This window comes from Bos grunniens, chromosome X, assembly GCF_055505025.1.
Source record: "Bos grunniens cultivar Pamir isolate PY7600 chromosome X, Bosgru_T2T1.0, whole genome shotgun sequence".
In the NCBI taxonomy this organism is placed as follows: Eukaryota; Metazoa; Chordata; class Mammalia; order Artiodactyla; family Bovidae; genus Bos; species Bos grunniens.
The window spans coordinates 144,086,706-144,112,528 of record NC_141194.1 but is presented as its reverse complement, the minus strand read 5'-3'; the positions used below and the strand labels follow the sequence as shown (position 1 = coordinate 144,112,528).

Genomic DNA, 25,823 nt, shown 5'->3' with positions numbered 1-25,823 from the left:
CTTTGCAAAATGCGGCAGGGCCTAGTTTGTGCTCCCCAATTGTTTGATTAGATAATGGGCCAGCTGCTGTTTCACTGATGGTTTTCCCTCTGTTTCAGGATTCATCATCTTTATGCTCTCAGAAGGGTGGTGTGATCAAACAAGGCTGGTTGCATAAAGCCAATGTAAATAGCACCATCACAGTTACCATGAAGGTAGGAAGTAGTTATTATTATCATTTCATCATTTTAAGGATAGTGCCATGACTAGCCTCTCTGGAAGCAATATTTATTTTTAAAAATTTTTTAGCAAGGAGCCCCAGCAAAAAAAATTCTTTAGTGAGAGGATTCTCACAGAAGTATGGAATTGAAGAACTCTGGAACCTTAGATAAATTTAGAAGCGTACCTTTTTAAAGAAATGTAATTATTATCTTCTGAATCAGGGTGTTTGAAAAGGAGGCTGTCAGTTGAGTGAAGAAAATAGCTTTGAAACAAAAAAGGCATCAAAGGTTCCTGTGTGGAAATGAATGTAAATTGAGTAGAAGAATAGGGTACTCTCTTTCTTTACCAAATTTAATTAGTTGCTCATTCTATGCCGATCACAATGGGGAAAATGTATGGATATCTAAGACGGTATTCTTGGCCTGCAGAAACCTCCAAACTAGATTTAAGAAACATACCAAATTAGCTACTATACCAAGGCTTACCTTAGTCCTGTCAGAACTAGAGTTTTGTAGTTTGGCCAGAATAGCAACTTTATGCATGCGGTTTGTGCAAAATGAAGTTAGAAACTTGAGAGGGATCAAATTCTGCCATGAATGCCTCAGACATGAAGTTGGCTTTTGTTCAGGAGGCAGTGGAGAGCCATTACAATCCAAAGGTAAAACTAACAAGCTACTTGAAGATTCTGAGCAGAAAACCAAATTATTCTCTGATACCAAATATAACTGTTCTTTTGGATATTCAATATCACATCATGTGGTTTGCTGAGGGTGATTCACACTTCCTTTAAGTAAAAAAGGTCATTCTATCTTGCACATAACCTGCAAGCAGAAACCATGGGTGTCTACCAAGGGAAGACTCCAGTTTTATCTTAATTTAATATTTTGCCTGTTGCTTTCCATTTAGTGGTTATGTCCTGTTCTCACTTTCATTTTCAAGTGCTGAAAATAATGAATCTAAGTTGCAGAATACTTCCTATATGTCTTTTGCACCTAAACCTGTGCATTGGAACGTGGTGAGGATAAGAAAATCCACTTATTGATGACTTGATCTGCGCCAGGCACCATATTGAATGTTTCACGTTCTGTATCTCTTAATCCTCATGGCAGTCCTAAGATACAGGTAAAATTATTATTCTTGGTTGACACGTGGAAAGTGAGGCACAAAGAAATTCAGTGATTAACCCAAAGTCATATAGCTTCGAGTTTTCAGAGGTAGGATCAGAACCTAGGTAGGCAGATGCCTGAGCCTGTGATCTTAATCAGCATGTTGTTGGTGCTCCCTAGCTGAGTGAGTGAGATTCAAGTCTTTATTATATTTCCTATCAGAGTTATCAGGTTCAGAAATGTCCATGTGAAGGTGATAATTCTGGGCAGTTTCTTAGAAAATGGTTCTATGGTTTTTGATTCCACTCTCTTCCCCTAACTTCTCAAAATATTAAAATGCTTTACCCATACTTAAGCTTTAGTCCAACATTAAGTAAATGTATGAAAATCTGGACTCCTAAAAGAAGACATCAGGGAGTTAATATCTTTACAGAACTATTCACCACAGGATTTGTTTCAGTAGTGAGTTAGTCTGATGACTTTGGGACTTCCCTGGTGGCTCAGATGGTAAAGAATCTGCCTACAATGCAGGAGACCTGGGTTCCATCCCTAGGTTGGGAAGATCCCCTGGAGAAGGAAATGGCAACCCACTCCAATATTCTTCCCTGGAGAATTCCATGGAAAGAGGAGCCTGGTGGGTTACAGTCCATACAGTCCATGGGGTCACAAAGAGTCAGACATGACTGAGCGACTAACACTTCCACTTATAATGACTAAATTATAATTTGTTTTACATATACCTTTTTTAAAAAAGAAATTCTTCTTTAGTTTTTTCTATTTTGGCTCTGCTGTGTCTTCATCGCACATGCAGGCGCTTCGTCGCAGCACGCATGCTTCTCTAGTTAAAGTGTGGACGCAGTTATGGTCTGTGTGCTCTCTAGTTGTGGCATGTGGCTTAGTTGCTCTGCAGCATGTGGGATCTTAGTTCTCCGACCAGGGATAGACTTTGCATCCCATGCATTGGAAGGCAAAGTCTCAACCACTGGACCACTAGGGAAGCCCCAGTATTACTTTTTAAGGAGCTTATATATTATAAATGCAAATGCAGTTGTCTTACGTAAAAGGTGTATGCTTTCAAATTTTCTACCATAATTCATGAACTACAGATTGATGTGGTAGGCAGAATAAAGACCCCGCTGCCAAGACATCCATTCCCAATCCCTGGAATCTATAAATGTTCCCTTACATGGCAAAGGGGAGTTTAAAAAATCACCAATCAGCTAGTAGGGAGATTAGCCTGGATTATCCAATGTAATCATAAGGGTCCTTTTAACTGGAAGACAGAAGCAAAAGAGGGGAGTTAGGGAAAGAGATGTAAGGGTAGAAGCAGAGTCAGAGAGAGATGCTATGTTGTTGGCTTTGAAGATGGAGGAAGGGCCGAGAAATGCGGGCAGCCTCTGGAAGCTGGGAAAGGCAAGGAAGTGGATTGTCCCCTAGAGCCTTCAGAAAGGAGCAGAACTCTGCTCTCACCTTAATTTTAGCCTGGTGAGAGCCATGTCAGATGTCTAACCTTCAGAATTGTGAGATAGTACATTTATGTTGTTTTTAGCCACTAAATTTATCGTAACTTGTTATAATGGAAATAGAAAAGCAATTCACTCAGTTAGTCAAAGATTGATTGTTCAGCTTTTGTATCATCTCCCCCTGAGGTTTAAAACTCCACTACTTACAAAGGCCAGGCAGGAACCATAAATTCATGAAGTGGGTCGTGGGTCTGAGATGACCTGGTAACCACGTGGCCTGGCTGAAGGGGACAGCTGCTGTTTGTTTCCGGCTAATCATTTCTATGCTGCTGCTGAGCTAGGCTCTTTGCTTCCCCCCTCCCTTTTTTTTTTTTATCCCCAGCTGTTCATATTTTTACCACTTCTTTCTTCTTTTTGCAAAAGTGAGATGTAATTCACATAACATAAAAACACCTATTCTTTTCAAAACCTTTACCAAACAGTAAGCAGAGAAAGGAAAAGAAGAGTAAATTAATTTGGTCATATGTGCTACACAGTTCTTTTTAAAAAAATGAGTGGGGAATAATTTGAAATATAAAGGCCATAATGAGCTTTGGGAATTGTCTCAGGTTATGGATTTCATTTATCCCAGCTCTTCTTTATTATGGATTCTGAGTCTCCATTTTGGATTTCTGGGAGCTGAATATACAATCTATGTTCTTCTGGTTTTTACCTCCTAAAACCATAGCAATAAGTAGTGGATTTCCAGATTTTCTCATGGCTAGACTGGGCATGAGAGGAAGGTCCAGCCAGATTCAGTTAAAGGTATCTGAAGGATTTCACCAAGATATTTTTTTCCTATAAAAATTGTACTTTGACTCTAATTTAGTTTAGCATCGTTGAAATTAGTGGAAACTCGTAGTGTTTACTGTACTCTTTCTCCCTACATAAACAGAGGGTGTGTGAGTGTATGAAACAGGCAGGGGGAGGATGGGGCGTGGGTAGCAGTTTTATAGTCGTCAGGCTAAAGTTGGACTGAGGGCCAAAGCAGAAGTACAGGCCAATAAACTGAGATGCACTGGAGGCCTCAGGCTTGTATCCCTAGGTGCCCTGTACAGGGTGGGGGATCATACACATCAGGCCTGGATTGGCTCAGGCAGAGGACAGAAGAACTGAGGTGGAGGGCTAGAGTTTATGAGACACTCTGAAAGGGAAAATTCTATATATCTCTTTCTACTGCGCCAATGTTTGACGTGAAGAATTTTAATTCCTCTCCTGAGTGAATGGGAAGATGATTCAGGTATGCTGTTGGTTGAGTCATTTTCCCGATCCTGCTGGTAGTTTGACTTTCGGTACATGCAGAGTCCCCTGCTTGCTAGGAACTCCAGCCCATGCTGGTGACAGGCTTTGGTGGCTTCAATAATGAGCTCACCACAGGGCTAGCGCTTGCAGAGTTGAGACCAAAGAACCTTTTCTATCAGAAAATTTGCGTGTTGACAGCCCCTGCAAATTCACAGCAGGCTAACCAGGAAGCTACAGCAGAAGGCTCTGGGTATTAATCATGACTCATTGGCAAATAACAGCCTATGGGAGCCATGTGTCTGCCCTCCTATTTTATCTGCATGTCTTTGATGCGCTGTGTCTTGACACTGGCTGGCGGAGCCTTCTGTGGATGACGGGGATTAAAGCAGGGCAGCTGGGTATCTTTCAGAGGGAGGTGAAGTTTACAGATCTTTATTCACTTAAAAATTTTTGGATTTTAAAAGCTATGCAGAATCAGTCCTTTAGATTGTTTGAAATTATGCACAACCACTTTAAAACTATTTTTATCAACAAGTCTGAGTCTTTTTCCTGGCCATGTTGCCTCTCAGAAATAAGGCCATCTAATAGCCAGGAAGGAAGAAATAGAATCACGTGAGAAGGTAGAAAGAAAAAAAAAATGAAGGAAAGGGGGTTAGAAAAGACTCCACAAAGTCCAGTAGATAAAAGAGAATCAGAAGACTCCTACTTTATAAGGGCTTTTGAGAAAGCAAGCACATGACCTCTAATGCAATATGAATAATGTAGCCCAAGGAATTTGTACATGAGCTGCTTTAGAAAGTTCAGCCTCCCTTGCTAGCTGCCAGATAGTTTTGCAAGAACGTTGAAGGCAATGGATGGTCTCTAGGGAAAAAGGTCTGGTGAAAACTGAGCTGAGCTCTTCCTATTGAAAGATTGGAAGACCCCATATTTAGAGAATAAATCTTTGTATTTTCCCCAGTATCCACCTTTCTGCCAGTGAGGTCAGACGGGATATAGTCTGCACCATTTTCTACAATTCTCATTTCCCCAGAAGTGCTTGCTGAGCTTCCCTGTTATTGGCTGAGAACTAGCTCTGAGGAACCCAAGCTACAGGAGAGCTGCTAATGACATGTGTCCCTCCCCAAGTCACAGTTATCTGGTGCCTGAGCATGTCCTTTCATGGAGGCAGATGCTGGCAGCTTGTAGCTCTCCCAGAAGTTCTGTTGGTTGTCTGGGCACAGTGACCACTTCACTCAGCTCATAATTGCTTTTTTCTCAGTGTTCATGTTAAAACAAGACAAGCTTTGTCATAGGTGATTAATTTCCTCAATTTGTACCTTCTAGATCATGAGAACACACCCCATTGCTACTCTTCAGTTCCTGGGAAAGTTCTGGAGAGCAGTTTAAAGATAGCAAAGACAATAAATGATCCCTTGGGCAGAAGCGTCAGTCATCACGGAAACGTCCATACTCTCTTTCCCAAGTAGCTAGCTGCTAGGGACATCTGCTTTTTTCAGCATCTCTCCATATCAGTGAAGGAATTTAGTGTGGACTAGATAGCTCTGATATTGGACATGACCTTCCTGTGGTATTCAGAACTGTTTTTCCTGAGGGATATAATGATATGGAATAAGGAAGAATCTGATCTTGACTGTGGTTTTTCATAAAAAAAAAATCTGTTGCAGATTCTTGGCCAACCCTTTGGGACACCCACCTTTAGGCATCTTCTTGGCTCAATTTGGTCACATTCCTCAAGTTCCCTCCTCTCCGTTCTTAGCAATTAAACATTGAAGTGTCTGGGTACATTATCGGGGTTGCAAGTTCAGTTGCTTGATGTATGACTCAGTTCTGGTGCCCTTTCTTTTTGCACAAAGCAGAGCCTAAGAGTTCTCACTTATTCTTTCACTGTTAGAGGAGGGCTTTTTGCCTTCTGCACTGGGTGAACAACAAATCAAAAGAGGATTTTACCTAAAAAAGCACATATGAAATTAAAATAATTGCTGGGAGGCCAAGGTCACTGTGTTTATTGGAACAGAGGTAGAGGGAAGCTTTTAGTTTTTGCTACACTAATACCTTGTATGTTCAAGTCTTCCAGTCCATCTCTCACAGCTGACAAACAGATGACACTTATTTAATGGGTAAGGGATTTCTCACTAATTAGTTTGTTTTTTTAATGTTTCCTTTTCTCTCTTCATTGGTGAATGTTTAAAACCATTTATTAGGGGCTTTTTTTATTTTTTAAATAATTATTTGACTGCACTGTGTCTTAGTTGTGGCATGCGGGATCTTCGATCTTCGTTGTGACATGCAGGATGTTTGGTTGTGGCACGCGAACTCTTAGGTGTGGCATGTGGGATCTAGTTCTCTGACCAGGGATCAAACCCAGACCCCCTGCATTGGGAGCTTAGAGTCTCAGCCACTGGACCACCAGGAAAGGGGGTGGGGACGTCAAGGAAGGGAATCAGAAAGGAGGTGAGCATGGCAGGCAGTGTGTACAGGGCAAGTATATTAGGTGAAGTTGGCTAGTCATGGGAAATAGAGTTGATTTGGTCCTCTGCTCTCTCCTCGGGCCTCAGTTTCTCTGCTGCAATATGGAGATGATAATAGTAATTACCACACAAGGTCATTATGAGGATTTCACTGATATGAAAGAAGCACTTAGTCAGAACTGTAATGTAGTAGGCACTCCACAGATGTCACAGATCGGTATTATTTTATATTATTAATAGGGCTGTGGGAGTGCCTTGAATGTCAGATCAGGCATGGGAGCCTTACCACGTATGTGGGTAACTGGGGGTCATTGGAAATTTGAGCAGGGCCATGACATGCCCCAAGAAAGACAATAAATTAATTTGTCTCTAATGAGAAGGGTGGGTTGTAGACCCCTCTTTTTAGACTTTGCTTCAAACTAAATAGTTAAAAAAATTTTCCAGGGCCCAGATATGATAGAATTATGTAAGTAAAGCTATTTGGTTTTTAACCAGTTGTCCAGAGGGTACACCTATGTAGTATATTAAAACCTGGTAGGACTGTAAAATAATATGGTAGAGAGTCATAAGTGATATATTAGGTTGCCAACCTATGGGTAGGGGTGCTTTAGCAGGGTGACGTTCCCAACAGTCTGGTGTCATTAACGGCAACTCAATTTTCTGATAAGTTATGGGATTTTCTTCCCCATTATTTCTTTCATCTTTGCTTTGAATAGTTCTCAGACCCAGTGTGTCTCCTATTCTCCTGCTTTCTTCTTTTCCTCGCTGCCTCTTCTTCCCTATTCTGAGAGATGAGTCAGGTAAATTTCCCCCTCCTGATTTCTACATTGCTCCTGGCCCACCTAACTTTAACAAAGCCTTCGGACCATCCTTTCTCAGGGCTCCTGGTTCATTGAATTTAACAGTACATAATTACCCTCTAGGGAACACACATAGGTTAAACACCCTTGAGATTTGTTACGTAAAATGATAAAAGGCTCTCCTAATTTGAGAATACTAGGTGCTCAAACCTCCCTGCTTTCCATCATTGAATTAACCCGAACCCTTTGTTCCTGCTCCAGAAAGGGTCGTGTGGGGTAAATGTTCAAAAGGTTGTTCTCTGAATAGCTCAGGGCCTTCAAGATACTTGGCAGAACCTGATGCCAGAGAATAATCTCCTTTGGCTAACTCTGTTTTGTTCTTCTGGGTGGTCTGGGTAAGCCACTGGTCAGGATTCATGCTTTTCACTGAGTTAAGTGGGGAATTTTCAGCTGTGTTCACCATCTAGGAAACATAATAAAATGGGAGAAGAGGAAGAAGAATATGGACATTACAGAGAGACACCCTTCTATTGTATGAAACCACTGGAGAATCTGCACTGGGGAATGAATTATTCATTCATTCCTCATTCATTTTGCAAAATTTTATTGCGTTCCAGGCACTGTCTCAGGTACTAGGGCTATAGCTGTGGATGAGATGTGGACCTTAATCGTTTTAAAAGAGACAGCAAATAGATACATAGATGAATAAGATATATTTGAATAGTGATGATTCTATGAAAAAGATAAAATAAGATGCTGCCACGAGGGCAGGTAGTCACAGAAAGCCTTTCAGAGGAGGTAAGAGTCAAGCGAAGACCTGAAAGAAGCTGTGGATATGTGGGGGAAGAGACTTCCAGGCCAAGGGGACATAAAGCGTAAAGGTCCAAAGGACACTTTTTTGTTTGAGGAACAGCAGGTAAGCCAGTGTAGCTGCATAATTAGAAATAAAGTCCATGAGGTAACCCAAGGCCAGAGCATGCACGTCATCCCAGGCTATAGGGAGGATTTCAGGTCTTATTCTAATCTCAATGGGAAGCCATTGGAAGGTTTGGGCAGGATTTTTTGTCATTGTCCTATGATTGTGATCCTAGTTCTGCCATCGCCTTGCCCATGTGAACTTGAGTGAGTTCTTAGTCTCTTAGTTTGCTGTTAGATAACATGTGGATAAAGACGCTAATCCCCAAGTGACATTAAAAAAATTAGCTCCTGGTTACAAAGAACTTGAGGCCATCAGATGAAAGGTATGATATAGAGTAATTACCACTGTTCTATATAGTCATTATTTTAACAGCTGTCTTCTTTTCAAAATGGAAAAAAATACCAAGGTAAACCTGTACTCTAAATAACAACATTAAAAAATGTCATGTTTCTGGAACTTCCCTGTTGATCCAGTGGCTAAGACTCTGCTTTCCCAATGCAGGGAGTCTGGGTTCAGTCCCTGGTCAGGGAACTAGATCTCACATGCTGCACCTAAGAGTTCATATGCCATTAACTAAAGATCCTGTATCCTGCAACCAAGACCTGGCACAGCCAAATAAATAAGTATATTTTGTGCTCAGATGCTCAGTCATGTCCAACTCTTTGCAACCCAGTGGACTATAGCCTGCCAGGCTCCTCTGCCCATGGGATTCTCCCAGCATGAATACTGGAGTGGTTTTCCATTACCTCCTCTGGGGGATTTTCCTGACCGAGAGATCGAACTGAGTTTTTTATGTCTCCTGCATTGGCAGGTGGATTCTTTACCACTAGCACCACCTGGGGAATCCCACATTTATATAAATTTATAAAGTCATGTTTCTGATTTCCCTTTTGATTCCATATGAGAGATTTAACTCATTTGCATAGTACATCATGCGAAATGCCAGGCTGGATAAAGCACAAGATGGGATCAAGATTGCTGGGAGAAATATCAATAACCTCAGATATGCAAATGATACTATCCTAATGGCAGAAAGTGAAGAGGAACTGAAGAGCCTCTTGATGAAAATGAAGGAGGAGAGTAAAAAAGCTGGCTTAAAACTCAACATTCAAAAACTGAAGATTGTGTCATCTGGTCCCATCACTTCGTGGCAAATAGATGGGGAAACAATGGAAACAGTGATAGACTTTATTTTCTTGGGCTCCAAAATCACTGCAGATGGTGACTACAGTCATGAAATTAAAAGATGCTTGCTCCTTGGAAGAAAAGCTATGACATATCTAGATAGCACAGAGACATTACTTTGCTGACAAAGGTCTGTCTAGTCAAAGATATGCTTTTTCCAGTAGTCATGTATGGATATGAGAGTTGGACCATAAAGAAAGCTGAGCACTGAAGAATTGATGATTTTGAACTGTGGTGTTGGAGAAGACTCTTGAGAGTCCCTTGGACTGCAAGAGATCAAACCAGTCAATCCTAAAGGAAATCAGTCCTGAATATTCATCGGAAGGACTGATGCCGAAGCTAAAGCTCCAATGCTTTGGCCACCTGATGCGGAGAACTTAGTCATTGGTAAAGACCCTGATACTGGGCAAGATTGAAGGCTGGAGAAGGGGACGACAGAGGATGAGATGGTTGGATGGTATTACCAAATCAAAGGAAATGAGTTTGAGCAAGCTCCAGGGGTTGGTGGTGGACAGGGAAGCCTGGCATGCTGCAGTCCATGGGGTCGCAGAGTTGGACATGACTGTGTGACTGAACTGAACTGAGAGATTTAAGATATTCCTTTCTTCTTTGAAAAGTATCTTAAAAGCTTCCCAGAAGTTGAGACCCAACATATATCATAAAATATTTGAATGAAAAGAAATCTTAGAGATCTTATGGATCTGTTGTGGGGACAGTCTGATGTCTATAGAAATGACTTTAAGAAACTTCCTTACTGTGCAGACTGTATGATTTAAGCCTGTGTAGGAAATCACTTGGGCATTGTGGCCCCCAGCTGGGAAGGCAGGTATGTTATTTGTTCATTTCCAATAAAGTTATATGTAGATAATGAAAAAAAAGGAGGTTACAGATCATGTAGTCTGATCCCATCGCTTTACAACCGAGGCAAGTCGTGAGGACAGTTGCACTGCTGGGGAGCAGGAGTGCTGGGTGAGACTCAAGATCTGCGATTCCAGGCATCTGCTCTCTTCCCAGATCTGCAAGCTACATTCCTACCTCAGTGTCACATTTAGACATAATTGCAGTGTTACAGGAACTGACTGACTGTAATTTCAGATCCCTTTCCATCTCTATTGTAATGATCGTGCCTTGCTAATATTGGAAGTGCCGGCTGCCATGAAGCGTCTTTGCTTGGTGAGGCAGCTGTACATGAAACAAATTTTGCAGGCTATAATTTGACTCTGTGCCACAACTGATTTGCTCTGTATCTTTATTTCCTCTGGTGCTGGTTAAGGACTCTGCCAGTGGATTCTATAGACTGTACCACTGAGTCTATGAACCTTGAGTAGAGTTGACCATGGTTCAGATTCTAATCTGGTTGTAATTTTTTTTTAATTTTATTTTATTTTTAAACTTAACAATATTGTATTAGTTTTGCCAAATATCGAAATGAATCCGCCACAGGTATACCTGTGTTCCCCATCCTGAACCCTCCTCCCTCCCCATACCCTCCCTCTGGGTCGTCCCAGTGCACCAGCCCCAAGCATCCAGTATCGTGCATCGAACCTGGACTGGCGACTCATTTCATACATGATATTCTACATGTTTCAATGCCATTCTCCCAAATCTCCCCACCCTCTCCCTCTCCCACAGAGTCCAGAAGACTGATCTAGGTTTGCCTGGAAAATTTATTTTTATCATACATAGTTTTTGTGATAACTTTTAAGAAGTAGTATTCTGTTCATGTGAAATTTTGAACTGTGTCATTTTAGGTCTGGTTCCATCAATTTAATAACAGATATGAACTATTGTCATAAAAATAAGCAATATATATATACACAGACACATATATAATGACCTTTATGATTAACTTTTTCCTTGTATATGGATCTAGATTTCTTCAGTTACAGTTGCAGTAAACTTAAATGTGGGTAAAATGAGATCACACAGAGACACACACACATACTTTCTATACCTTTGTAAAACAGTAATATTTACTTGATTGGCATCCAAACTGGTATTTTTCTGCTTGAACTTCTTTCTACTGATTCCATATAGCCCACACAGCCCCTTTCTGAAATAGATGCTATAAGCATTTACCAGTCTAACCTGTTAGGGTGTTCCTCATACTGGTATATTTTTGTCATTCATTCCAAAATCAATGGTATTTGAACAAGTCAAAAATAACCACAAGCATATGATTTCTTTTTTACTGGTTTTCCTTAAAGGAAATGCCGTTTAACATATTTTTATATTTTGCCTACTCATGCCATAGAGAAATAAATTGTTGATATTTTGGATACTTTGCCAGAAGTTAAGTAGTTTTCAAGAATAATCTTGCCAAATACTACTCTTTCCTTAATTAAAGTTCTTAAAATAGTCAGAGATCATACTGGATAGTCATATGGGTTATTGAAAACAGCAGGCTTAAATCTGAAAACTGACTTCTGTAAGACAAGATGCATAGGAATGCATTTCTTCAATAGGATCATCAAGAGGCTATTTCCTAGTCTGTCTCCCCATTCCCACCCTGAAATCATTTTAGATCTCTTGTCCTGGGGAATTTTACTATAACAAATGCTAGACATATCTTGCAGTCTGTGGCTTCTGCCACAGACTTTGAATCAGAGAGCTCTGAATCCCCCTTTCCCACCTCCTTCAGCAGGTCCAAGACTCTTTTTAAGGGAGAATAGAGAGGCAGCATCTGAGTCTTTGTGACCCCATGGTCTGCAGACCACCAGGCTCCTCTGTCCTTGGGGATTCTCCAGGCAAAAACACTGGAGTGGATTGCCATGCCCTCCTCTAGGGGATCTTCCCAACCCAGGGATCGAACCCAGTTCTCCAGCATTGCAGGCAGATGTTTACCAACTGAGCCACCAGGGAAGCCCAAGAAGACTGGAGTGGTCTTCCCGATCTAGTAATCAAACTGGGGTCCCCTGCACTGCAGGTAAATTCTTAGCCAACTGAGCTACCAAGGAAGCCCAGAGGGGCTTCCCAGATGGTGCTAGTGATAAAGAACCTGCCTGCCAATGCAGCAGATGTAAGAGATGTGCGTTTGATCCCTGGGTCGGGAAGATCCCCTGGAGGAAGCACAGCAACCCACTCCAGTATTCTTGCCTGGAGAAATCCCATGGACAGAGGAGCCTGGAGAGCTACAGTCCAGAAGGTCACAAAGAGTTGGACACAACTGAAGCGACTGAGCATGCACACATGCAGAGGGAAGAATAAATGCATCAGGCTGTCTTCCAGCTCTTCTCCAATTCCTGTGGATTTCACTGTGAGTTGTAGCAAGGGTATTCCTTACTATTAATCCCTGATTTCAAATGGATGGGCTAATCCCATTGGGCCTTTTAACGCACTTCTCAGCCTACAGGGCTTTCAGCAGCAACTTGTAGCAAGTGGTGGTGCTCAGTGTTTCCCTGTGAGTACTTTCTAAGCTGGACTTTCAGGAATAGGGACCCTGGAGCAGCATAAGTGAGTGCAGTAAGGTCTACAGGTGAGATATAAGTACATGATACAGGGTGTGTGTGTGTATATTACATATATATATATATATATATAATGTACATATAAGTATATATATACTGTATATATACATACAACTTGGATTTGTAGTGATGTGAATGAAATAATAAGAATCCAGTTATGGTTTGCAATTAAACAGGAAAAGGATGCTGTAATGAAATGGATAGTGATTCATATACATAAATGCTTTATAAACTATAAAGAGTTAAAATTTCTCCAGATACTTGGCTGAGAGTTAAACCACTTGACTTCAAGCTCTCCATCTTAAGAAAGTGAAGATCATGCTGATTCCTAATGACTTCTCCAAGTTGTCTGCAAATTATCCGGATATAATGTCTGTGGCAAACCCATCAAGGTGTTTTGTTCAGATGCCGTGTATATGTAACAAATGTGTCATTGTTGGTTTTTCCCCCATAGGTGTTCAAGAGACGGTATTTTTACTTAACTCAGCTTCCTGATGGTTCGTATATTCTCAATTCCTATAAAGATGAGAAAAATTCAAAAGAATCTAAAGGTTGCATCTACTTGGATGCTTGCATCGATGTTGTTCAGGTAGGGCTCATGGAGGTAATATTTCTTTCTCATTCTGGAAGAGGGTTGTTGATCTATTAAGAACCTCAGTACTTTTCTGCCTTGATGAATTGCCTCTCCACCTATCAAAACGTGCATACTAGACACTCGGAATCCTCTTCAGAATCCCAGTCTCCCTCTGTGCTGCCATTCAAGTGCTTTCGCGATCCTCTGGAGTCTGCTCCAAAGTGCCTCTTCAATCCCTCACCTTCTTTCCATTCTCACTGTCTTCCTCCTGTTCTCTCTTTTATCCTCTCTTGTCTAGAGTCTTGTCTTCTGCCTTCTGTTGCGTTGCCATGCTCCACTCCATCTTCCTGAGATATAGATGGGGTCCTTCACTCGTCTGTTCAAAACCTTTTGGCTCTTGATTTACTGTCTTGCAGAGTGAGCTCTAAAGATCCTACCAGGGCATTGCAGGCCCATGGTGATTTGACTTTTCCTACTAACCCCCCACCCCCACCCCCGGCACCCCCCTCATACATTCTGTGCTCTCATCACTCCAGGCTAAGCACTCCACAGAGTGTCACACACATGTGCCTTTCTTATATTTGTTCCTCTGCCCAGCACATACTTCCTGTTTGAACCTTATCTTTTAAGACTTAGCTCAAATGGGCCTTGTACCATGAAAACATTTTTTGTTTTCTTCCTCACACTCACTCCCACTAAGTGGAACTATGCTCCAGCTCCCCTGTGCTACCACTGTGCTGAATTATTCCCATTCCTTGTTCCATTATAGAGACCATGTCATATTCATGTCCAAGCCCCTTATAATAATTAGGTAAGTTGTATATACAGTAGGGGCTTAATACATGTTTGCTGATTTGAGTCACTGAGGGGGCATGGATGTTAGGGTTAGTATGTACAGGGTGGGGAGGAGAGGACAGAGAGATGATTAAGTAGGAAGTTGATTGACCAAGCAATAGGAGCCAAGACTACAGAGCCAGCCTGGCCTGGTCGACTAGAAGGGGCACTGCGTTGATTGGGAGGCAGGAGATGTCGGTTCAACACCCCCAACCTACCTGAATCTTAGTTTACAGAGGTGTAAAGTGTGATTAATAATATCTCCTCACTTTATTAAGTGAGATTATCATGAGAAGCAAATGAAAAAACACTTTAAAATATAATATACAATGATCTATGTGAATAGAAGGTACCTTCTTTTATACATTGAATTGGCAAAAAGTTCATTTGTTTTTTTCTGTAACATTACAGAAAACGGAACAAACTTTTTGGCCAACCCAATATATATGTGTGACAGCTTTCTTATATTTCTGGAAAGAAGAAGGCACATACAATTCCCACATTTTCTCAATTAGCTCTAGTACAGTTTGACCTTCCTTTACTGGGGCTCCCAGGCTCTGATTTCTCCTCTATTTATGATTCCCTCCTCCCAAATATTTTCAAATATATAAATCTTTAGGACTTGCTACAGCAGTTTAATCATTCTTTACTATACTTTGAAGATGAGAAGGAGGGACTTTCTTGGATCCTTCCTGAATAATGACCATGCAGTGGAAAATTATTGATTCATGAGCCTTCCTTGAAATTAAGGCTGAGGTTTGAGAGCAGGGGACAGACTTCTTTTGTCATGACAGAGAAAGCGGTAATATAAAAGAAGGTGTCATCATGTTTGATGAAAGGAAGAGGCTTTTCTTTTCTTGTGTGCTAGGATTCAGTCTAGGCCATTTCCATCATTTTTATTGAGAACCACACTTTAATATGAACCAACTACAGTCTTCTTTTATACTTCTTTCATACTGTGATGAAAATGAACTAGATAGCGATATTGTATTTTATGGTGTGATATAAAGCAGCTACCAGATTTATTTCAGGTCACATTTGAGCTTGTTTTTAAGGACTGCTTTTGAAAATCTATAAATATGTCAGGAAAACTTCCAGCAGGGTGGAAATAGTAAAACATTGGCTTATTTTTGTCGAGTTAGTTTGATTATTTAAATGTGAAGGATGTCAGAAGGCCTTAAATGATAATACCCACTCAACATGTAGTATTTTATATCAGCTTTGTGCTTATACTTCCATGTTCAATACTGGTGGTGCTTTGGTCGCTAAGTCGTGTCCGACTCTCGTGACCCCATGGACTGCAGCCCACCAGGCTCCTCTGTCCATGGGATTCTCCAGGTAAGAATACTGGAGTGGGTTGCCATTTCCTTCTCCAGTGCTCAATACTAAGGGGAATAAAAAAGATGTTTGACATGGTCTTTACATTGTCTTGGAATTTCTGTTCCTTGTTGAAAGAAGCAATTATTTCATGAAAGTATTGACATACATGTGTGCTGAGCTGAGGTAAAAATAAACTAATGAAATCTAGTATTAAAAGGGTAACTAAACTAACTGAACACATACCTCTTCTTTTTTCCCTCCAGTGCCCCAAAATGCGCCGTCATGCTTTTGAACTCAAGATGTTAGATAAGTATAGCCATTATCTGGCTGCTGAAACTGAGCAGGAAATGGAGGAATGGTTGATAACTTTGAAAAAGATTATTCAAATCAATACTGACAGTTTAGTGCAAGAGAAAAAGGAGACGGTGGAAATATCACAAGGTCAGAATTTTTTTAATAATTCGTTATTGAGGTAAAGCCCTCGTGTTTAATCCATGGGAATGTCCTTTGTGTAGGGTGAATATGGAACTCTTATTCGTGAGGGTTGACCTACTTCTTCATTAAAAGTGACTGTGGAGGTTGATAGGTTTTTCTTTTTTTTAAAGAGTTGATGTTCCATTGGCTCTGACATGTGAAATATAACCAGACTGAAAACAGATAGGGGATTCATGGCAGATTTTCAAAAGTCCATTAAAGTTTTCCCAGTGCTTTCATAATCAAAATTCTTTGTAATAAATCTAGTAGGAGAGATTGGGGTGGGAGAGAGAGATAGTTAGGATATTCCTCTTAGGTGATTGTTAATGGTCTGCATGGTTTAGAACATCTGCTTTTAATGAATTTTCAGATGATGAACCTAGCAGCCAAGGAAAAGCCGAGAACATCATGGCCAGTTTGGAAAGGAGCATGCATCCGGAACTGATGAAGGTACACCTTTGTTACTACAACTTACCTTCAAGTGAGACAGTGTTAATCCTGCATATTAAGGCTGTAATGCTGGATTCCATTTGGCAATGTCATTTCTAAGTTCAAAATCGCAACAAATTAGTGAAACAGGTAGAGATTACAAAAGACAAGTACACTGCTCAGGTTGGACCTGCTCAGTACCAACTAACAGTTTGGAAAGTGTTATTTTTTTTCCCTAGGTTCCAAGAAATGCTACTAGATTCTTATGAATATTAATTTTATCTGCTATTTCTTACTAAGTGTATTGTTCTGGTTTAGTCGCTATGTCATATCGGACTTTTTTAGGACCCCATGGACTGTAGCCCACCAGCCTCCTACTGTCCATGGGATTTCCCAGGGAAGAATACTGGAGGGGGTTGCTATTTCCTTCTCCACATTCAGTTTAATTACTATATGTCATTCATACACTAAATATTATTCATTCAAGGAGCTATTGATGCAGATTGAACATGATATTCAGTCTAATTGTTTGTATATGTTAATTTCATATGAAAATCAGAGTCTGTCTGTATGTGAATGCCTATCTATATGTATATGAATAATTTTATCAGATAAGGATTTTGGTTAACAGACATCATTTGTGTTGATTACTCTGTTCTTTGGTGTTTGAAATGAGCCCGCTTTGAAAGTGTAGAGGTGATTATCATGTCTGTCTTACTAGGTTACATATTTTATTCTGTGGACTCTATACTAGATTAGGAGGTTATACCCTATTTCTCCATTTAAATCCTTGCCAAACCTATTTATATTTTTGCTTTATTCCTCCTCCTGAGCTATTAACTTATACAGATTTAGATGTTACTTTTTTCTGTTTTAAATTTACCATTCTCTTAAGCTTCAATGTTAATATATTTTCAAAAATTTTGAAACACACTCATGATCCCCTGTAGATTTTAATGTGTTCTCTTTGAGTCTTTGTTATTTCAGACCATAGAGCCCATTATGTTTTTTTTTTCCTAAAGTGATAGAATCAGAATTGTATATAATATACATATATATATATGTAACATATATACTCATGGATTTATATATATATATTATATATATCATGGATGAGTAGCACCATGGATTAGTTCTCTTGTTAATTCTCTTTTATATCACAAGTCTCTTGTATTTCTTTTTTGTACTATGGGTTGAATAATATTCTTGGTCTTAAAAAAGTGTATAGAAAGTGTAAATACTTGATTAATAGCACAGGTCGACTGTAACTGTAACTGTAACTGTGACTGTAACTCTGCACAGCAAGCATTCTGTATCCACCTTAAGTACTTGGAAGTGGAGAAGAGTGTATATTTGAAGCTGTGTCAAGCTGCTAGTTTCTCATAAACTAGATCATTAAATGGCATTTAATACTGTTTTGAAGGAAATGAAGTAATGATCAACACGTGTATATGTGTGTGTATATATATATATATATATATATATATTTGTCTGTTTCAATTTTAGTATGGAAGAGAAACTGAACAACTAAACAAGCTCAGTAGAGGAGATGGAAGACAGAATCTCTTTTCTTTCGATTCAGAAGTTCAGGTATTAATGATATATTGCTTTAAATAATTGTTGCTTATTCAGATAAACAGTGTCTGAAATGTTTAAATCACTGATTTTTGAACTACTGGGCATATATTTATTGCTTTATATTTTTTTGTCTTGGTTGCTTTGAATAGGTAGCTTAATAACTAATTTCACTAGGAGGGCTGAAAATATACAAATAGTTTGGAACTGTATATATGTGTGTGTATATATATATTCCTCTCAATTCTTTATATTGTTTTCACTTCATCTTACTCTTCAAAGTCAATAAATTAAAGAATCTTTAACAATGGTTTCAGTGCTTTTAACACATTAAATACAATTGTGATCCAGTATCAGTGAAAATGTATAGTATAAGGAACACCACATCATATGAGACATGTTTATTTTCCATTTTTGATGTAGGCCTGTAGAACTGGGATAATTTTCATGTCTGGTTTAATCTCACTTCAGAGGGAAAGCGATCCAGGAAAGTGCAAATTTATGTGCACATGTGTATTTTAGTCTCTTTCACGAGAGTGAGGCACTTTTAGTATTAAGATACTACTAAATATGTAGTTAATATTTAGTTCCATGATTCTTTTTACCTTTTATTTTTTAATTTATATTTTATATTTGTGTATAGTTGATTAACAATGTTGTGTTAGTTTCAGGTGTACAACAGAGTGATTCAGTCATACATATACATGTATCTATTCTTTTTCATATTTTCTTCTGATTTAGGTAATTCCATGATATTTTCCAACTAAATTACCAATTTTTAAAAATGGTAAACTTCTACCATGTCTAAATTTTACAGATATTTTTCTTAATGGAAAATACTTCACAAGAAAATAAAATACTTGAGGGAAGATGAATCTTTTGGTTTTCTTTTCAGTATTTCTACATATTGTTGTTCAGTTGTTAAGTACTATCTGACACTTTGCAACCCCATGGACTGCAGCAAGTCAGGCTCATCTGTCTTCCACTGTCTCCCAGAGTTTGAGCAAATTCATGTCCATTCTAGCCATCTCATTTTCTGCCACCCCCTTCTCCTTTTGCCTTCAATCTTTCCTAGCATCAGGGTTTTTTTCCAATGAGTTGGCTCTTTGTGTCAGGTGGCCAAAGTATTGTAGTTTCAGCTGCAGCATCAGTCCTTCCAATGCATATTCTGGATTGATTTCCTTTAGGATTGACTGGTTTCATCTCCTTGCTGTCCAAGGTACTCTCAAGAGTCTTCTCCAGCACCACAATTCAAAAGCATCAATTTTCCTGCACTTAGCTTTCTTTATGGTCCAGCTTTTTCCATCTGTACACAACTACTGGAAAAATCATAGGTTCGACTATACAGACCTTTGTCAGTAAAGTAATGTCTCAGTATTTCACGTTCTTTTGTTGACTGTGAGGGTTACTCCATTTCTTCTAAAGGATTCTTGCCCACAGTAGTAGATATAATGGCCATCTGAGTTAAATCACCCATTCCCGTCCATTTTAGTTCATTGATTCCTAAAATGTCAATGTTCACTCTTGCCATCCTCTTTCTGCTTGACCACCTCCAATTTACCTTGATTCATGTACCTAACATTCCAGGTTCCTATGCAATATTGTTCTTTATAGCACTGGACTTTACTTTTACCACCAGACATATCCACAGCTGAGTGTTGTTTCCATTTTGGCCCAGCCTCTTCATTCTTTCTGGAGCTATTAGTAATTGCCCTCTGCTCTTACCCAGTAGCATATTGGACAGCTTCTGATCTGGGGGGGCTCATCTTCTGGTTTCATATGTTTTTGCCTTTTACTACCATTCATGGAGTTCTCGTGGCAAGAATATTGGAGTGGGTTGCCATTCTTCCTCCAGTAGACCACGTTTTGTCAGAACTCTTCACCTTGTCCTGTTTGTCTTGGTTGGTCCTACATGGCATGGCTCATAGATTCACAGAGTTACGCAAGCCTCTTTGCCATGACAAGGCTGTGATCCATGAAGGGGTTTTCTACATGAGATTTCTAATTAAAATCTATGGAATTTTTAAATAGTATGCATTATATAAGCATTATAGTTTTTTTCTCGGTGAATATGTAGCAATAAAATATAAAATAATTTTGGGAAGATAGATTGTGTTTCTTTTGCTTCAAACATTTTTCTAACTAAAATTCTTTTAGTCTGAAATGGAAAAAGTATGTAGTCTATCAATAATGCAGAAGTTTTTCCTTAATAAAAATACTACATGAAAAAATAAAATTATCTGGGGAAAATTCATTTTAAATGTTTCATCTTTTTTCCCCCATAGCACTATTATATTATTTGTGTAAGTTCTATAATTTTTTTCCAGAAAGTGTATAGCAGGCCTTGGGAATGTTAGTTCTAAGATATTAATTCAGAAATTTACTTGTTTGAGCCATGTCTGAGCCTTTGATTCACTTGTTGTCCCGTGCACCGCCCCCCCCGCCATCTTGATTGCACTCTAATTGAACATGTCAGACTCTTTGATTGTATACAAAGAAGCCAATTGACTGTGGTTGAAACTCCATCCAATGTATTTAAAAAATTTGTGGTGTAGTGTTTTTGTGGTCATGCAGCAGAACTGATTTTATGTTTGTTTATCAGTGAGCTACAGTGAGAGAAAAATTTACAGTTGAGATGAAAGTTTGAGCAAAAATTGAATTCAGTGTTAATTACGGAAGGCCAATTTTACCACAGAGAAATCCAGGTTGTGTGTACATTTCTAGGTAGGCAGGCCATCCGATAATATCAACCTTCCCTTATGGTCAGAGTTCAGTGTCCAGAGACGAGTTTTCTACCACTGACTGTAGAGAATAAAGAAACACTGACTGAAGGAGATGGTTCTGACTTTGAACTCCTAGAGAAGGCCGTATGTCCCCACATTTGCACGCACAGGCCTCAGAAGAGAAAGGGGGCTGGAGTGGTTTAGTCCAGTTTTCTTTCACATTCCACTGTCTGAGTAAGCTCGAAAGGAGAGCAGATAAATGGGCGGAAATTAGAATTGATCTCCATGGCAATGACTTGCCTTTGCTGGCTCCACAGATAGATAAGTGTTCAAGAGGGAGCTGTCTAGTCCCACACATTTGTAGATAAATAGACTCTAGGGGAAAAAATTATGCTTTCAGGTACAAATATTATACTTTAGGCCCTTTTAAGGGGAGTTTTGTCAGTGACGCAGTCAAGGTCAGAACAGCTATAATTATCTAAGACTCTTCAGGCACAATACCTGTTTTGGCTTGAATTACTCAGGCAATTGAGAAAAATTCTTGTGTTTCTTGGCTTGACTTTTCCATACTGGCAATATATTCTGCTCAGATTCATCCAGTCACTTCCCATCTACCCTCTCTCTGGTCTTATTGAAAGTATAGTAAGTTGTGCCACAGTCTATACTTTTTCTTACATTTGTGAACAGAATGTGAATCTGTTCAGACAATCAGAGTGAACAGATGAACTCAGATCGCCTGAGCTGGGTGAGCTGAAGGGGGATTCAGTGAGTTTCTTTGGGGCGGGGGAGGGGGACAGATTCCTCCCCTGCTGGGAGGAATTTCTTGACTCTCAGTATCTTCTTTTAAACTTTTTTTGAAGTACGAATAATTTAAAAAATATATCTCAGTGGCAGCCAGGATTCATCCTCCAGCTCTGTTAGAAGCTGAGCTCAGTGGTTTTGTTTCCTATGTACACGCCTCACCCTCTGTCCATCATTTCAGTGTAGGTGGTCCCCAGGGTTCCAGCCTCATCCTCCTCACCCTAGTTGCCACTGATTCTGAAATCCAGATCTCCAACCCACACCTTCCCTATTTTCTAACCAGTTACTTGTATCCTTTCAAACTCAGTATATCCTAAACTGAAGTCATTGTCTCTATTCACCCTCCCCTTATATCTGCTATTCATTTTTATTTCACAACTAAGTTTATAACATCGCAATCTACTGAATCTTCCAAGTTAGAGGCTATGGTATTATTCTTGCCTCCCATATCCATTCATGTCAAATTTGTTTCATGCACAGCTCAGAAAAGAAACAAAATTCCTACCATCCTGGAACACAGTATTTTGTGGGGAGGACAAACAATAAATAATGAAGTAAATGTTAAAAATAATGTTAGAAACTTAATTAAGGAAAGGGAGTATAGGCTGTCAGAGAGTATATAATTCTATATAGGGAGTTAAGGAAAGTCTGTCTTTGAGACTGCCAATTGATTAGAGACTTGAATGAAATGAGGGAGTAAACCATGCATCTATCTTGGGGAAAGAGAGTTCCTGACAGAACAGCAAGTTCAAAGGTCCTGAGGTGGGAGTGTACTTGGTGTGCTGGAAAAATAACCAAAGAGGCTGGTGGAGCTGAAACAGAGGGAGGGGGCAGGCTTGAGTGGTAGGAGATGAAATCAGAGGAGCAGGGTCAGGAGTGAGGCAGGGATTTATTTCAGTGTTAGAACCTTAGTGTAAGAACACTACAAAGGCTCATTGAAAAAAGTTAAGAGTTCAAATGAAGAATGGACAGAGATCTGTTAGATTTTGCAAGTTTTACTTAGAGATCTATGTGAATTCATGTGAATTCTATTTTGGGAGAGAAATGATTCATATTATCTGTTTTTTAGAGGTTGGACTTTTCAGGAATTGAACCTGATATAAAGCCATTTGAGGAAAAGTGCAATAAACGTTTCTTGGTAAATTGCCATGATTTAATGTTCAATATCTTGGGTCAAGTTGGAGACAATGCAAAAGGACCACCCACAAACGTATGTATGACTTTTTCTTCTACCTCCCTTAAACCAGTACATTAAAGAAATTACTGTTTTGTTTTGTTTTGTTTTTGCTGAGAACTAATTTACTGGGTGAAAATTCCATTGCTACATGTTACAATAAATTTAACATGGAAGAATTTTATTTGTCTTTCTTTTGCCAGGATAGGAATATGTTTTCATCTTAAGAGGATTCATGAAAGTCTTACCTATTCAAAATACCAGAGTAGGTAGGCTCTTGACCTTCAGGAGGGACATATCTCCAGAACCTGGAAAGTCCTCAAATTTGTAAATTTTACTAGAGAATATGACTTCTGTGAAATTGACTCATAGCCATGAATAAGGAACACCAAAATCATGAAGGAACACAGAGGCTGTTCAGTCAGCTTGTCTCACTCACTATTCTCATCGAGTGAATTCATTGTGTTCTGCACAGAAAATTCTAATTATTAGCTGTCACAGATCATTTGAGCTGCTTAGGAATACTTGAAACTATGAATGTAAAATCGCCCAAAAGACTGCATTTTCTGTTCACCTTTTTTGTTTTCTTTTTTTTGTGGGGGGGTGGGGAAGGGAGTTCTAGTTTATGTTTGAAAAGTATCCAGTGATGATTTATTCTCTTATGAAGTAGCTGAGATACACTAGCAGACTCTCGGTGTGTAAAGGGTTAATCTTTATGCCATCTGGCATGAAATTTCTCTTTGTGACCAGCTTTCAAATGCCATCTGTAGAGAGGAATCATGTCTTCCAAAATGCTGATGGGGCAAAGCTTTTGTCAAGTAATTTGATTTTGACTGATATTAGCTCTTATTAAATGTATAATCCAGTAAGCTGTAATATAGAAAAAGTATTTTTAGGTAATTTCAATGAGCCTATGGAGAATTAAAATTTATTCATAGAATAATTGATGTTCTTTAAGTGTGGCTTCCGATTTCTACTCATTTAAAAAAATTTGTAACTTATGAAATTACACAGGACAAAAGTTACAATTTGAGAGTCTGTTATTTAGAAAGCTCTTTCTCATATGCAAATGAGCCATAATACACTTTTAGCTGAATATTGAACTCAGAAAGGAACTGTAATCACAGAAACTTGAAGAATAAAAAAAAAATTTCTGTAATTTGTGTCCCTCCCCCATCCCACCTAAAATAAAAGTCATTGTTTAAAAATGTAATGGTTTTCATTCCCAGGTTGAACCCTTTTTTATTAATCTTGCCTTGTTTGATGTGAAGAACAACTGTAAGATTTCAGCCGACTTCCATGTAGACTTGAATCCCCCATCTGTCCGTGAAATGCTGTGGGGCCCTTCAAGCCAACCAGCTACTGATGGTACCCCAAGAGGCTCTTCACCTGAGTCTTTCATTCATGGAATTGCTGAATCTCAGTTACGCTTTATAAAGCAGGTAAGGAATCTTTTAGTCTTGGTAGCACGTTCAGAATAAGAAACAGAAAGACCCTTGGTTTCTTGCATAGTTTCAGGCCAATATTTTAATGTTTTCATGGGCATTCCGTCTTTTGTAGGGTCTGTGTATAGCTGTTTTTCTGGTGACTGAAGTTGGAGGGAATAAAAGGGAAAACAGCAAATATGCTAATAATACCCTAGTGAAGTGGGACGTGATGGGAATCTCAAAGGAAGTATTTTGTGAGATGGAATGCAGATGACACAGACACACCCCTGGACTCATGCACATACTTTTGAGCAAGGCAATAAGTACCTGAAAGGCTATTTTCTTTGAAGAAAAAGTTGACCCTAAAATAACCTTCCCTTTCCCATTCCCATTTCGAGTAGGTAGCTTTAATGGAGCATAAACAGTCCTTACACAAGGAGTTCTTATGTCGTCACAGCCGTCCTATCTGATACAAAGAATCCCCTTCAGAAGGAGCCAAACAGTTCCCTTGCATTTTGACCTCTGATCAGACCAGAGGACTTAAGAGGTTAGGCAGAGCAGAACTGATAGTCTGCCTTCTAGACTTTTGCAACTGAAAGGAAATTAGAGTATTGCAGAGAACTAATGCAGGAAGAAGCAGAACAAAGCAGCTCACTTTGTAAGGAGATTTATTTTACCTCAAATAAAAATGTTATTCCTTCCATGTCCTGGCTATTGTAAATAGTGCTGCAATGAACTTTGGGTGCATGTGTCTTTTGAAAAGAAAGTGAGAGTCGCTCAGTTGTGTCCAACTCTTTACGACCCCATGGACTATACAGTCCATGGAATTCTCCAGGCCAAAATACTGGAGTGGGTAGCCTTTCCCTTCTCCAGGGGATCTTCCCATCCCAGAGATCCGAACCCAGGTCTCCCACATTGCAGGCAGATTCTTTACCAGTTGAGCCACCAGGGAAGCACGTGTCTTTTAGAATTGTGGTTTTCTCAGGATACATGCCCTATTAGTGGGATTGCTGGGTCATATGGTAGTTGTATCCCTAGTTTTTAAAGGAATGTCCATATTGTTCTCTGTAGTGGCTATATCAATTTACATTCCCACCAACCATGTGTATAATGCAATATTACTCAGCCATAAAAAGGAACGAATTTGAGTCAGTTGTAGTGAGGTGGGTGAACCTGGAGCTTGTTCTATAGAATGAAGTAAGTCAGAAAGAGAAAAACAAATATCATATATTAACACACACACATATATATGGAATCTAGAAAAATAGTACTGATTAACCCACATGCAGAGAAGGAGTAGAGATGCAGACGTAGAGAACTGACTTGTGGACGCAGCAGGGGAAGGAGAGGGCGGGACGAATTGAGAAAGTGGCACTGACACATATACACCATCATGTGGAAGATAGCTGGCTAGTGGGAAGCTGCTGTGTATATAACACAGGGAGCCCAGCCTGGCGCTTTGCGATGACCTAGAGAAGTGGCATGGGAGGGGGGAGGGAGGCTCTAGAGGAAGGAGACATACATATAATTATGGCTGATTTGCATTGTATAGCAGAAACCAAGACAACATTGTAAAACAGTTATTCCCCGATTTTTAAAAAA

The 25,823-nt window shown here is 39.5% G+C and overlaps 1 protein-coding gene across 3 annotated transcripts in view; it reads left to right on the top strand.

Annotated features, from left to right (window-relative positions):
- DOCK11 (dedicator of cytokinesis 11) overlaps nucleotides 1–25,823 on the top strand; it is a 212,089-nt gene that overhangs the window by 60,455 nt on the left and 125,811 nt on the right. For all 3 annotated transcript variants that reach the window (XM_086388270.1, XM_086388268.1, XM_086388269.1), the window contains exons 6-12: nucleotides 99–194; nucleotides 13,345–13,479; nucleotides 15,882–16,059; nucleotides 16,463–16,542; nucleotides 18,028–18,111; nucleotides 22,690–22,830; nucleotides 24,024–24,236. In XM_086388270.1, coding sequence (XP_086244396.1) covers nucleotides 99–194; nucleotides 13,345–13,479; nucleotides 15,882–16,059; nucleotides 16,463–16,542; nucleotides 18,028–18,111; nucleotides 22,690–22,830; nucleotides 24,024–24,236 — 927 coding nt within the window. The remainder of the gene's footprint in view (nucleotides 1–98; nucleotides 195–13,344; nucleotides 13,480–15,881; nucleotides 16,060–16,462; nucleotides 16,543–18,027; nucleotides 18,112–22,689; nucleotides 22,831–24,023; nucleotides 24,237–25,823) is intronic.